This window comes from Ammodytes marinus (assembly GCF_949987685.1).
Source record: "Ammodytes marinus genome assembly, contig: scaffold_541, whole genome shotgun sequence".
Taxonomy (NCBI): Eukaryota; Metazoa; Chordata; class Actinopteri; order Uranoscopiformes; family Ammodytidae; genus Ammodytes; species Ammodytes marinus.
Genome location: NW_027648304.1, coordinates 2,501 through 14,919, shown reverse-complemented (window position 1 = coordinate 14,919; position 12,419 = coordinate 2,501). Strand labels below are relative to the sequence as shown.

The following is a 12,419-nucleotide window of genomic DNA, read 5'->3' as shown; positions in this document are numbered from 1 at the left end:
GGGAGACAGGCACACCGGATGGAGGGAGGGAGGGAGGGAGGAGGGAGACAGGCACACAGGGAGGGAGGGAGGGAGACAGGCACACAGGGAGGGAGGGAGGGAGGGAGACAGGCACACAGGGAGGGAGACAGGCACACAGGGAGGGAGGGAGGGAGGGAGACAGGCACACAGGGAGGGAGGGAGGGAGGGAGGGAGACAGGCACACAGACAGACAGGGAGGGAGACAGGCACACAGGGAGGGAGGGAGGGAGGGAGACAGGCACACAGGGAGGGAGGGAGGGAGGGAGACAGGCACACAGGGAGGGAGGGAGGGAGGGAGACAGGCACACAGGGAGGGAGGGAGGGAGACAGGCACACAGGGAGGGAGGGAGGGAGGGAGGCACACAGGGAGGGAGGGAGACAGGCACACAGGGAGGGAGGGAGGGAGGGAGACAGGCACACAGGGAGGGAGGGAGGGAGGGAGACAGGCACACAGGGAGGGAGGGAGGGAAGGAGACAGGCACACAGGGAGGGAGGGAGGGAGACAGACAGGGAGGGAGGGAGACAGACAGACAGGGAGGGAGACAGACAGACAGGCAGGCAGACAGGGAGGGAGGGAGGGAGACAGACAGACAGACAGACAGGCAGGGAGGGAGGCACACAGGGAGGGAGGGAGGGAGACAGGCACACAGGGAGGGAGGGAGGGAGACAGGCACACAGGGAGGGAGGGAGGGAGGGAGACAGGCACACAGGGAGGGAGACAGACAGACACAGACAGGGGATTCCCTCGCTGCAGGGGGGGGTCGTCAACCTGGCAGAGCTGCTCAACAAGGCCAACCACGGTGAGACAGACAGACAGGGAGGGACAGACAGACAGACAGACAGGGAGGGACACAGAGGGACAGACACACACACACAGACAGACAGAGGGACAATGGGATTTACCTGTATAAATAAAGGTTAACATTTTATTTTTTAAATTAAGCGTTCTGTCTGTGTGTGTGTGTATTCTCCCAGGGGACTCAGAGGAGTAACCCTTGTCTGTGTGTGTGTATCCCCCAGGTGACTCAGAGTGTGTGTGTGTGTGTGTGTGTGTGTGTGTGTGTGTGTGTGTGTGTGTGTGTGTGTGTGTGTGTGTGTGTGTGTGTGTGTGTGTGTGTGTGTGTGTGTGTGTGTGTGTGTGTGTGTGTGTGTGTGTGTGTGTATTCTCCCAGGGGACTCAGAGGAGTAACCCTTGTCTGTGTCTGTTCCCTCCAGGTGACTCAGAGGAGTAACCCTTGTGTGTCTTTTCCCTCCAGTAGGCCTTTCACACCAAAATGAACCAAGAGTCAGTTCCAGGCTGGTGTTGGGGTCAGTTCAAAACTGGTTACAGCCTTATCCCAGTTATGAACCGGTTGGTTTCACATCGACCGGAGACAGCCATGGAGCCGGCAAGAGAGCAACGTCATGACGTCACTGTAAACGTGTGTGTACGTCACCCGACGCCGCTGCTCTTGTGGCTAACGCTAAAGCTACCGCTAGCTTTAAGCACAACAACAGCGGCGAATACGTCTTATTTTTACACTTGTTGGCTCTCGCTTTGCTTTCTTAAGCAAACAGGACCCATACAGCGTATTCTCGCCGGTCAATTTGATCGCTACGTTCGGTAATTATGTTATGTTTACGTCTCGTAGTAGCGGTGTTTTTAAATATGGCGGGCATGAGGTTTGAGTTGCTCTGGTTGGTCAGGATAATCCCTCCCCCAACCGTTCGCGCAAGCAGTTCTTATCAAACCCTGCTCAATCCTGGGGTATGAGTTCCCCCGGTTTTTACGGCCCGGAGCAGGCTCTCTGGCGGTGTGAAACCAAAACACTGGCTCTAACTCCGAACAAGCCCAGAACTAGCTCCGATTTTGCGGCGGTGTGAAAGGCCTACAGGTGACTCAGAGGAGTAACGTGTGTGTGTGTGTGTGTGTGTGTCTGTGTGTGTCTGTGTCTATTCCCTCCAGGTGACTCTGAGGAGGCCATGGCTGCTCACTCACTCACTCACTCACTCACTCACTCACTCACTCACTCACTCACTCACTCTCTCTCTCTCACTCACTCACTCACTCACTCACTCACTCACTCACTCACTCACTCACTCACTCACTCACTCACTCACTCACTCACTCACTCACTCACTCACTCACTCACTCACTCACTCCCTCCCTCTCTCACACTCACACACAAACAGAGGAGTAACCCTTGTGTGTTCTGTGTGTGTGTGTGTGTGTGTGTATCCCTCCAGGTGACTCTGAGGAGTAACCCTTGTCTGTCTGTTCCCTCCAGGTGACTCTGAGGAGGCCATGGCTGCCAGCGCTCTGGACTCAAACATTCAGCACACCGTCGTGAACGAGGGAGGACAGAGGGTCATCACCATAGTAACGGACCAGCACGGCAACCTGCAGACCACCGGGGGGATGGCCCCGCCTTTCTTTGTTACTATGCAACACGGACAGCAGAGTACGACACACACACACAGACACACACACAGACACGCACGCACACACACACACACACACACACACTTATACAAACTCAGTAACATACTCACACACAGACACTCACTCACACACACAGTAACACACAAACACACTCACTCACACACTTATACAAACTCAGTAACATACACACACTCACAAACTCACACAGACACTCAACACACACACACACTTATACAAACTCAGTAACATACTCACGCACAGACACTATCACAAACTCACACAGACACTCAACACACACATGCACAGACAGACAGTAACATACACACACACACAGACACAGTAACACACTTTGGCAAACTCACACACACTCACTCATACACACACATATCCACACACACATAAACTCACACACACATAAACTCACACACTATCGCAAACACTCACTCACTCACTCACTCACTCACTCACTCACTCACTAAAGGCCTTTACACACCGTACACATTTTTTTCGTGTGATTAATTCACCGTATGTAGAGTCAATACAAGCTTCCATATCAGCGACAAAACTACGGATACGGGGGCGCCCTTAGCTCAGTTGGTAGGGCGTCCCCCCCCCCCCCATGGGCCTCGGCCAGCAGCGGACCCTGGTTCGATTCCAGCCCGTGGTCGTTCTCTGCATGTCACTCCCCTCTCTGCCCCATTTCACCTCTGTCTCTACACCATCAATAAAGCATAAAAAAAATGCCAAAAAAATATATCTAAAACTACGGATATAATTGTTTCGAGCGAGGTTCGATTTTTCCTAAGACATCACTTCTGATAGTCAGACTAGTCAACATTTGGGTTACAAATTATCTACATTTTCGTGCCGTTTTCGTATTCGCGATGTGTCCGGTGTGCAAAGGCCTTTATACACAGACAGACAGACAGACAGACAGACACACACACACACACACACACAGAGCGCTTTGAGATAAGAAAAAAAAAAGTTGAAAAAAGCTATATTGCGTAACTTTCAGTTGTGTTATAAAGCATTGTTAGTCTCTTCAAACAGGCCCTAACAAAATGTATAAAGCACACCTGTAGCTGCTTCAGTCTAAGCTCACCGTGAGCTAGTACATTTATCTATTGCTATGCTGTATGTTACTGCTGTTTGTCTAACTTCTGCTGCTATGTTATTGTTGTCTATGTGTGATTTTACTGGCTATAGTACAGTGTTGTCTTGTTCTCTCCCTCTCCCCTTTCCCCCCAGGAGGTCATTCACCTCCTACCAGGCCATTGCTTAAATAAGACATAGGTTGCGTTCCGAATCGCATACTCTTTCTTTTTTCTATTCTACATACTACATCCGACGATAAAAAGAATCTAGTTAGGATGCAGTAGGCATACTATTGGGACATACTTTACTCTTTTATTTCATCATAACATTGCGCCTTGATCTTGCCTCTTGCTTTTATATCCGTCGCATCCCCGTTTGTTTTCATATGGAGGCTTCGTCGATGTGACGTCACTTCACGTGCGCACTGGATTGTGGGTCAGAATCGCCCAAATAGGATGCAGTTTTCAACACTAACAATCTTGGCCGCATGAAGTAGGACATCCGGGTACTTCTAACCATCCTGAATCTGGCCACAAGAATCGGGACATCCTAAATCTTTTTTCTACACACTATATAGTAGAAAGTATGGGATTCGGAACGCAACCATTGTTTCTTAGCAATTTTTACCTGTTTAAATAAAGGTTGATGATGATGACGATTGTGCTGTGTGTCACTAGAGATGTTTCATGGCTGGGTGTGTGTGTGTGTGTTTGTGTGTGTTGACTATTCAGTGCTAGCGGTTCCGGCTAACGCGGTAACCGAGGAGGTGGTTACCGAGGAGACACAACCGCCGCCGTCCAGGAAGAGAAAACTGGAAACAAACAACCACAACGAGTCAGAGGGAGGAACGGTGAGAGAGAGTGTGTGTGTGTGTCTGTCTGTCTATGTGTGTGTCTGTCTGTCTGTCTGTCTCTGTGTATATGTGTGTCTGTCTGTCTGTCTCTGTGTGTGTCTGTCTCTGTGTGTCTCTCAGTGTGTGTGTGTGTGTGTGTGTCTGTCTCTGTGTGTGTGTGTGTCTGTCTCTGTGTGTATGTGTGTCTCTGTCTGTCTGTCTGTCTCTGTGTGTGTTTACTTAAACAGTTCAATAACCAGATATGTATATACTGTATGTTAATGAGACACAGTAAAGCATTATACCTTTACCATAGCAACAAGGGTTTAACAGTAACTACTAGGGCTCACTCACTTTTTCCCAAAAATTAAATTCCAATGCATTACATGCCCCTATCTCACTGGGCTGCGACAAGTTGGAGACACAAAATTGCGACAAAATATGCGAATTAGCAACAATTTTCACTTGCAGTCTCACTGATTTGGTTCCTCACGACACGTTTGCGAATGTCCTGCCCAACACTTGCCAGGAGGTCGCATTTATGTCTCGCGAACGTCTGGCGAGCGTCGCACGAACGGAATGTCAGTCTCATTTTTGTCTCAAATCAGTCACAATTTAGTTTCATATGTCGCCAAACCCTCGCAAAGTTGTCTGACATTGCTCGCACTTTCTGACTTGCGGAAACTAAATTGTGAATGGTTTGCAACGCGTTTGAGACACATGCGACCACTCTGAGACTCTTTTGAGACTAGATTTGTCGCACACTTTTTTTGAACATGTTCAAAATTCATGCGACAGGACTGCGCGGCTCTGCGACTCATGAGAAGAAACTGAGACCTCCGCGAACGTTTGGAGACAGTTTAGAGACTCCCTCTGAATGCAGTCTCCAACTTGTCTCAAACAGTCACAGCCCAGTGAGACAGGGGCTTTAGCTTGGTTTACTGACAGGTCAAGAGGGTTTACAAACAGGTCAGACTAGAATGGATAGAACAGTGTGATAGCGCCCTCTGCTGTTTTACAAGGGAAACTGCTCTGATGCTGAGGAGACGGCAGCAGCACAAATATCCAACATTACAGTTCCATTATGAACTTTTCACCTTCGATTCCAATTTGGAATAAAAGTTACTGTCCTGACTCGTGACTAGCTCTGTATATTGTGTTGAGTTGAGGAGTTGTTGCAGAGGCAGCTGTGTGTGTGTCTCTCTCTATCTCTCTCTCTCTGTCTGTGTGTGTGTGAGTCTCTGTCTGTGTGTTTGTGTGTCTCTGTCTGTGTGTTTGTGTGTCTCTGTCTGTGTGTTTGTGTGTCTGTCTCACTGTGTATTGTCTTGACTGACTGACTGACCCCCTGTCTCTCCCTCTAGGAGCATTTGCAGAGGCAGCTGAACGAGGCGAACCGTAAGGCGCAGGAATATCGCACGCAGCTGATGCGCAAAGAGCAAGAGGCCGAAACCTACCGCATCAAACTCGAGGAAATGTCCCAGAACCAAGCTAACAACAACGCCGCCGCCGCCGCTAACAACATGGCGGCCAACAACATGGCCGCCGCAGCCAACAATATGTCCGCCAGTCCCGAGGAGGTGGTGGGGGGGGAGGAGGATGAGGAGGATGGGGGAGGAGCCATGGTGGAGGAAGAAGGAGAGATGGTGGTGCTGCAAGACGAAGGAATTATCATGGAGGGAGATGAAGGGCAAGTCACACTGGTAGAGAGCGGAGCGGAGGCTACGGAGATTAGCTCATAACCGCTAACTCCATACTCCATTCACACTTACCCGGCCCAAAAGTTACATCACATGGACATACTTAATCTTTTTTCTACCATACTAAATAATAGAAAGTATTCAATTCGGAACGCAGGGTTAGTGTTGAAACCAGCAGCTTTATGGAGGTTCTGACCCACAATCCACTGCAGCAGAAGTTACACATCACATGGACTGAGCCTCCCAGTGAAAACAACCAGCGATGAGACGGATATAAAAGCAAAAGGCAAGATCAAGGAGCCATGTTAGGATGGAATAAATAAGTTAAAGGTGCTACGAGGAACTTTCTGAAATAGTTATAAAAAAAAATACTCTGATGATCATAAATTACATGTAACAGCAAACGAGACCATCAGTGCAAAGAATGCTATTTTTATATAGTTTTTCTTAATGCCTTTGTCATATACGCTCACCCAGGAACAACAGCTGGCGTGGTAAAAACACTACGGCTTTTGGTCCAAAGGGGGGCGCTAGAATTAACACACTGAAAGTTCCTCGGAGCACCTTTAACGGAGAGCGTGACCACTGAAATCAAACCGAAGAGAATTGAACTCAATCAACGATTCCCCAAAAAACATCAACACATCAGCAGGAGACAGACAGACAGACGCCTAAACATGATGTCAGAGGATATTTTGGATCGCTGAAGAGATTAGTTTATAACGCAACAACGTCCCAAAAAACCATAGGAAAGAAGAGGAAATCGGACTATTGAAACATCGCGATCAGACTGGTCTCGCCCGGCTGGCTGTGTGTCCCTCATGGTACATTCTTTGTCGGCGAGTTTGTTTTTATTGGGAAAATAATCTCTGTTTTGCCCGATAGCCTCATAATACAGGATCATTCGGAACCGCTCTTACCCTCGCTGTAGCTCGTTGCTTTACCCCAAAATAAGTCACCTGGCCTGGGAGCTGATCTGACACTAAAGAACCCACTGTACATTTGCTTTCCTAAGTTTTTTCATTATTATTATTTTTTTCATATTATGTCGTTTTTTTGTTGTTGTTTATAATCACTTGGTTCTTGAATTTGTTTTCATTTCGTTTAGTTATTTTCATCATGTTTAAGAACCGAACAAACGTGTGGCGTTTATTTTTGGGCATCAAACGAGAATCTCTAAAAAGCCTTAAGACCCGTTTTCACTGAGCGGACAGACAGACAGACAGACAGACAGACAGACAGACAGACAGACAGATAGATACACAGACAGACAGACAGACAGACAGACAGATACACAGACAGAGAGACCGACAGATACACAGACAGAGAGACAGACAGAGAGACAGACAGACAGGCAGACAGGCAGACAGATAGATACACAGACAGACAGATGGACAGACAGAGACAGATAGATACACAGACAGACAGATAGATACACAGACAGATAGACAGATACACAGACAGAGAGACCGACAGAGACACAGACAAGCAGGCAGACAGACAGATAGATACACAGACAAGTAGGCAGACAGACAGATAGATACACAGGCAGGCTGGCAGACAGACATTTGCGTTTCCACTGTCTAACGTTGTGAAGGGAACCCAAATAAGCAAACCGTGACGTACCTATGTTTGTCCCTCTTTGGCTGTGGTAGCTCGCTGTCCCAAAAGGGGGGTGGAGCTACACACTGCAGTCCGTTGATTGGTCGAAACAATCATCATTTTTTTTCGAGAGTTAAACCGCCAGTGGAAGCGAGGCATTTGTGCGAAAACCAAACTGCATTTTCTAATTGTTTTAGCTTCACGTTCACAAATCATTTCCTTCAGTTTAAAGTCGCTAAGAGGAACTTTTAAATATTTCTGAAACAGTCATTTCTCCTCTGATGATCTTAAATGACATGTAACAGCAAACGAGACCATCAGTGCAAAGAATGCTATTTTTTTATATAGTTTTTCTTAATGCCTTTTGTCATGGGTATATGCTCACCCAGGAACAACAGCTGGCGTGGTAAAATAAACACTACCGCTTTTGTCCCAAAGGGGGGCGCTAGAATTAACACACTGAAAGTTCCTCGGAGCAGCTTTTTAAGATTTGAATTCGGGAAAGTGACGAGATCCATCATGGAAACTTTTCATTTTTTCTCAATAATTATGAAGATTTTCACGTCAGGAGTTTGGTCTTACATTTGTTAGTATTTTATAGATTATTCGTTTAAATCAGACAGACAGGCAGGCAGGCAGACAGACAGACAGACAGGCAGACAGACAGACAGACAGACAGACAGACATAAAATGAACGAAAAAAAAACCCAAACTAACGGTCAAAACAAAGAGGCAACAACTCACTTCACAGGATCTCGGGTCGGTACATTCTGTGGCATTTTTTTCTATTTAAAAAAAAGTCATAGAAAGCTGGTGATTTAACTAAAAAAATATCTAATTATCAGCTGTTTCTCGGGGTCCTTTTACAGTTTTTTTTTTCCTGTGTTTTTTAGCAACTTTTGAAATTACACATTGTTCATCATACATTCCTCTGTCTGTTTACTTCATTGTTTATATATATAATTTGCTGTAATTTAGTCACATTTATGGTCTGGTTTGAGATCACCGGTATCTGAAAATATGGGCGTGAATAACTTGCTAGATCCAGACAAAGCCAGCTCCCCCTATTGGAAGAGTCTTTATGCACTTCACACTAAAAAAATCTATAGTCTCGAAAAAAAATTGACATTTAAATTTTAAAGGGGACGTTTTGAGACTGTATCCAACAGCAATTATGAACTCACGCCCGCGACAAAATGCCTTACGTAGGTGACTTGAGTGAAACTGCCCCTGCGTTCCTTCCAATCCCCATACTTCCCTACTATTTAGTATGCCAGAAAAAGATTTAGGACGACCCAATACATGCACGTCAAGTCAATTGTAGTATGCTACCCTAAAACTCTTCGGTACTTTAGTATGTAGTGAAAAGAAAAAGTATTTGATTTGGAACGCAGGGTGAACTTCAGAATAGTCTTTAGTAAGAAATAGATGATTTTTCTTTTGGCTCATGAACACAGCGGCGTCGTCAGAATACAGACTTTCAAGTAATACTGCATCTTTTCTTTACCATTTCGACTTTTTCTTGATTTTGATTTTTTTTCGTAAAGTAAATGACGATCCCTTGTCTCTTAAGTCCCTCTGTACATTGTGTGTGTGGACTATCTCACCTTCATCTGTCTAACCAGCAGAGACTCACGAAAACAGTGAAAAACTAACTCGATGTTGTCCTCTTAGCATGTTATCATATTAACACAAGCACCCTCTGGCATGCAGACAAGTGTATATTCTTATAGGATATGCACTGGAAAAATTGAACAAGTTAGGAGCACTCACGTTTTCAAGGCATCAAAACTCTAGCGCAGACATTTGCCCGGGAAATTGTGAGTTTTTCCTTCAATTGTAAAGTGTCGAAATTAAAATATTTTCTTAATTTCCTTGCATCATAACGACCATTTAACTAAAAACCATGTTTGTTTGTTTTCTTGCCTGTCGAATTCTGAGGAACCGATTCAAACCGTTTGTAATTGGAGAGGGGATCAACCGTTGTCCCGCCTCCCTCGCTCCGCCCAGTTTATCCATTAGAACTCGAGTGTGAAAGTTATTTTTTATAAGCTCAGCGAAAAGCCAACCTTTTTCTATGTACATATAAAGTTGTATTTTTTTAACTGTACCTGAACGCACCGCCGTAGTGATGACGTAATGAGGCTGCCTGGATTCTGGAATATAAACACTTGTTTTGTTTTTTTGAATAAGCGCTTGTCATGTTTTTATTTTAATGCTTCCACACACTTACAGGTGAAGTAAGCGGTTTATTATGTTAATGTAAGTGTAAAATCGCTCTTTATTCATACAGTGATCACTTACATAATGTGCGCATTTCATAAAGCCGATCTCTCAGTCAGCTGCTTTGCATGTAATCGGCAAATAAACTTATTGGAGTATCCCAACATTTTTATCCAATCAGAAGAGAGAACGCTACAAACCGTCACTCGTCTCACTCATATATACTATATACACTCCATGGTCTCACTGCCGGTGCACGCCAGAGCAACAGATAGGTGAATGTGTATGCGCCTACAATGGCGGAGCAGGTAAAAATCCTTCCCAATGTCTGTTTTGATGGTTTTTATCATGTTTTATCACACTTATGGATCTGAGATGATGCTAGATAACTCGCTGCTTGAAGACCGCAGTGCATTAATGTGGTGACGTAGGGACGAGCGAGGGGACTGCTAACTGCAGTAACTGACAGGAAGTTAGCTAAAAGAACCATTCCGCTTACAGCACCTTTAAAGTCTAGACACAAAACCAATAGATAGCATCATTAAACTTGGCCAGTGTATTAATGACATTAAAAAATATATACAGCTCTGGAAAAAGACCACTCCAAATGAATGAATACTTTATACTTTATTCCGGACTCAAAGTTCCATATAAAAAGACAATACAAATACAATACAAATACAAGTCAACACAGATTAAAATACATACAAGCATCGATTCCAATGTTTCCACAGCCCAGAGGAGTACCTTGTATCACTCTGTTTAGTGTCAGTGAGTGCAATTATTACTTTGTTTTTTGACTCAAGAAGTCGACACATAAATGTATACATTAAATTCCTCAACACAGCATGAAAGGTGGGGACAAATATTCAGTGTCTCTCGTTTTACTATTTATAGGCATATGTTTGAGTAGAATGAACATTTTGGTTTTATGATATAAATTACTGTCAACATTTCTCCCAAATTCCAATACATTTTTTTGTCATTAAGAGCATTTTCAATACGTTTACGTTATGTAGAGATGAAGATTGAAGAAAAATCCAGACTGGTATCTTATTTTTTTCCGGAGCTGTATATAAATAGAAAAAATGCATATTTGGCATTATCTAATTAATAATGTTTAAATTTGCATCTTAAAAAAATAAAAATCAAGGATAAAGCCAAAGTTAAAATAATTATTTAAATTTTACAACATATTAGTGTCCAAAGGTTTCACAGAACAGATTTTGAATAAAGACTTATTTAATTTTTAGAAGAAAACAGAAAATGTTTATTGCCCAGTAAGTTCACACACACAAGACATTCGCCATGGTCTGATTGTGTATAACAGTAAGCATAAAGCAAGTCTAAAAATTTAAAATTTAAGAAATACAAATATTATATATAAAAATGTACAGTGAAAAATCTTATAAGAGATATATGCGGTTATCATAGATGGATAAATGAATACATTCGTAGATATAGGCATGAAACTTTGCCAGTTGATTACTGACATTAAAACAATTATTATTGGGGCGCCCTTAGCTCAGTTGGTAGGGTGTCCCCCCCATGGGCCCTTAGCTCAGTTGGTAGGGTGTCCCCCCCATGGGCCTCGGCCAGCAGCGGACCCTGGTTCGATTCCAGCCCGCGGCCGTTCTCTGCATGTCACTCCCCTCTGTGCCCCATTTCACCTCTGTCTCTACACCATCAATAAAGCATAAAAATGCCAAAAAAAAATCTTTAAAAAACAATTATTATTAAATAATATTATTTAACTAATAATGTGTAAATTCAATTTGCATCTTTAAAAAAAAAGTGTGATAAAGCCAGAGTTCAAATCTTGTCCAAAATGTCTACAGAACAGACTTCTTTTATTTTATTCATTTATAATAATAATAATAATAATAATGCATTTTATTTGGAGGCGCCTTTCAAAGCTCTCAAGGTCGCCGTACAATTCAAAAACATATACAGTTTAAAAGCAAGGCAGGTACACAAATATAATTAAAAACAGTTTAAAATAAGTAGACAATGGGTGGTGAGGTGATGAGGAAGGCAGGTTCAGGTGGGGTATGCAGATATAGAAATAATCTGAAAATGTTTATCGCCCAGTATGTTAACACATGGTCTGATTGTGTATAACAGTTAGCATAAGGCAAGTCTAAAAATACAAATATTATATATAAAAATGTACAGTGAAATTTCTTAAAAGAGATATGTGCGGTTATCATAGATGGATAAATAAATACATTCATCCCCAAAGGAAATTGAAGTCTCAGTAGCAAATAAGTCATCAAAATACAACAAAAAAAAATTATATAATAAATTGTAAATATTTTCATGATATTGAACTACAGCTCCCATGATGCTTTGCAGGTCCGTCCGTGGCTTTGGGGAACACGTCACCGCCCATCTGGTGGATTATCCTGAGTGACGTGCCCCTCGTCCAATCATCGACGGGCTAGAGAAGCTCGGCCAATCCCGTGTGGGGGGCGGGGCCTCGGCGCAGGGGGCAGGGCGCGAGGTATCATGGAGGATCAGTAGG

The 12,419-nt window shown here is 44.1% G+C and overlaps 1 protein-coding gene across 1 annotated transcript; it reads left to right on the top strand.

The window, feature by feature from the left end:
* Positions 1-760: 760 nt before the first annotated feature.
* Positions 761-9,864, top strand: LOC307270784 (GA-binding protein subunit beta-2-like). Its single transcript, XM_080054665.1, has 4 exons — positions 761-821; positions 2,289-2,462; positions 4,273-4,391; positions 5,735-9,864. The coding sequence occupies exons 2-4, from the start codon at positions 2,306-2,308 to the stop codon at positions 6,110-6,112; spliced, it is 654 nt and encodes a 217-aa protein (XP_079910791.1). The 5' UTR covers positions 761-821; positions 2,289-2,305; the 3' UTR covers positions 6,113-9,864.
* Positions 9,865-12,419: the final 2,555 nt, after the last annotated feature.

Bases quoted from the DNA above. Each gene is read 5' to 3' on its own strand.
- LOC307270784 (XM_080054665.1), top strand. From the start codon at position 2,306: ATGGCTGCCAGCGCTCTGGACTCAAACATTCAGCACACCGTCGTGAAC. The intron at 2,463-4,272 runs GTACGACACACA...TTGACTATTCAG, and splicing joins TATGCAACACGGACAGCAGA to TGCTAGCGGTTCCGGCTAAC. The intron at 4,392-5,734 runs GTGAGAGAGAGT...CTCTCCCTCTAG, and splicing joins ACGAGTCAGAGGGAGGAACG to GAGCATTTGCAGAGGCAGCT.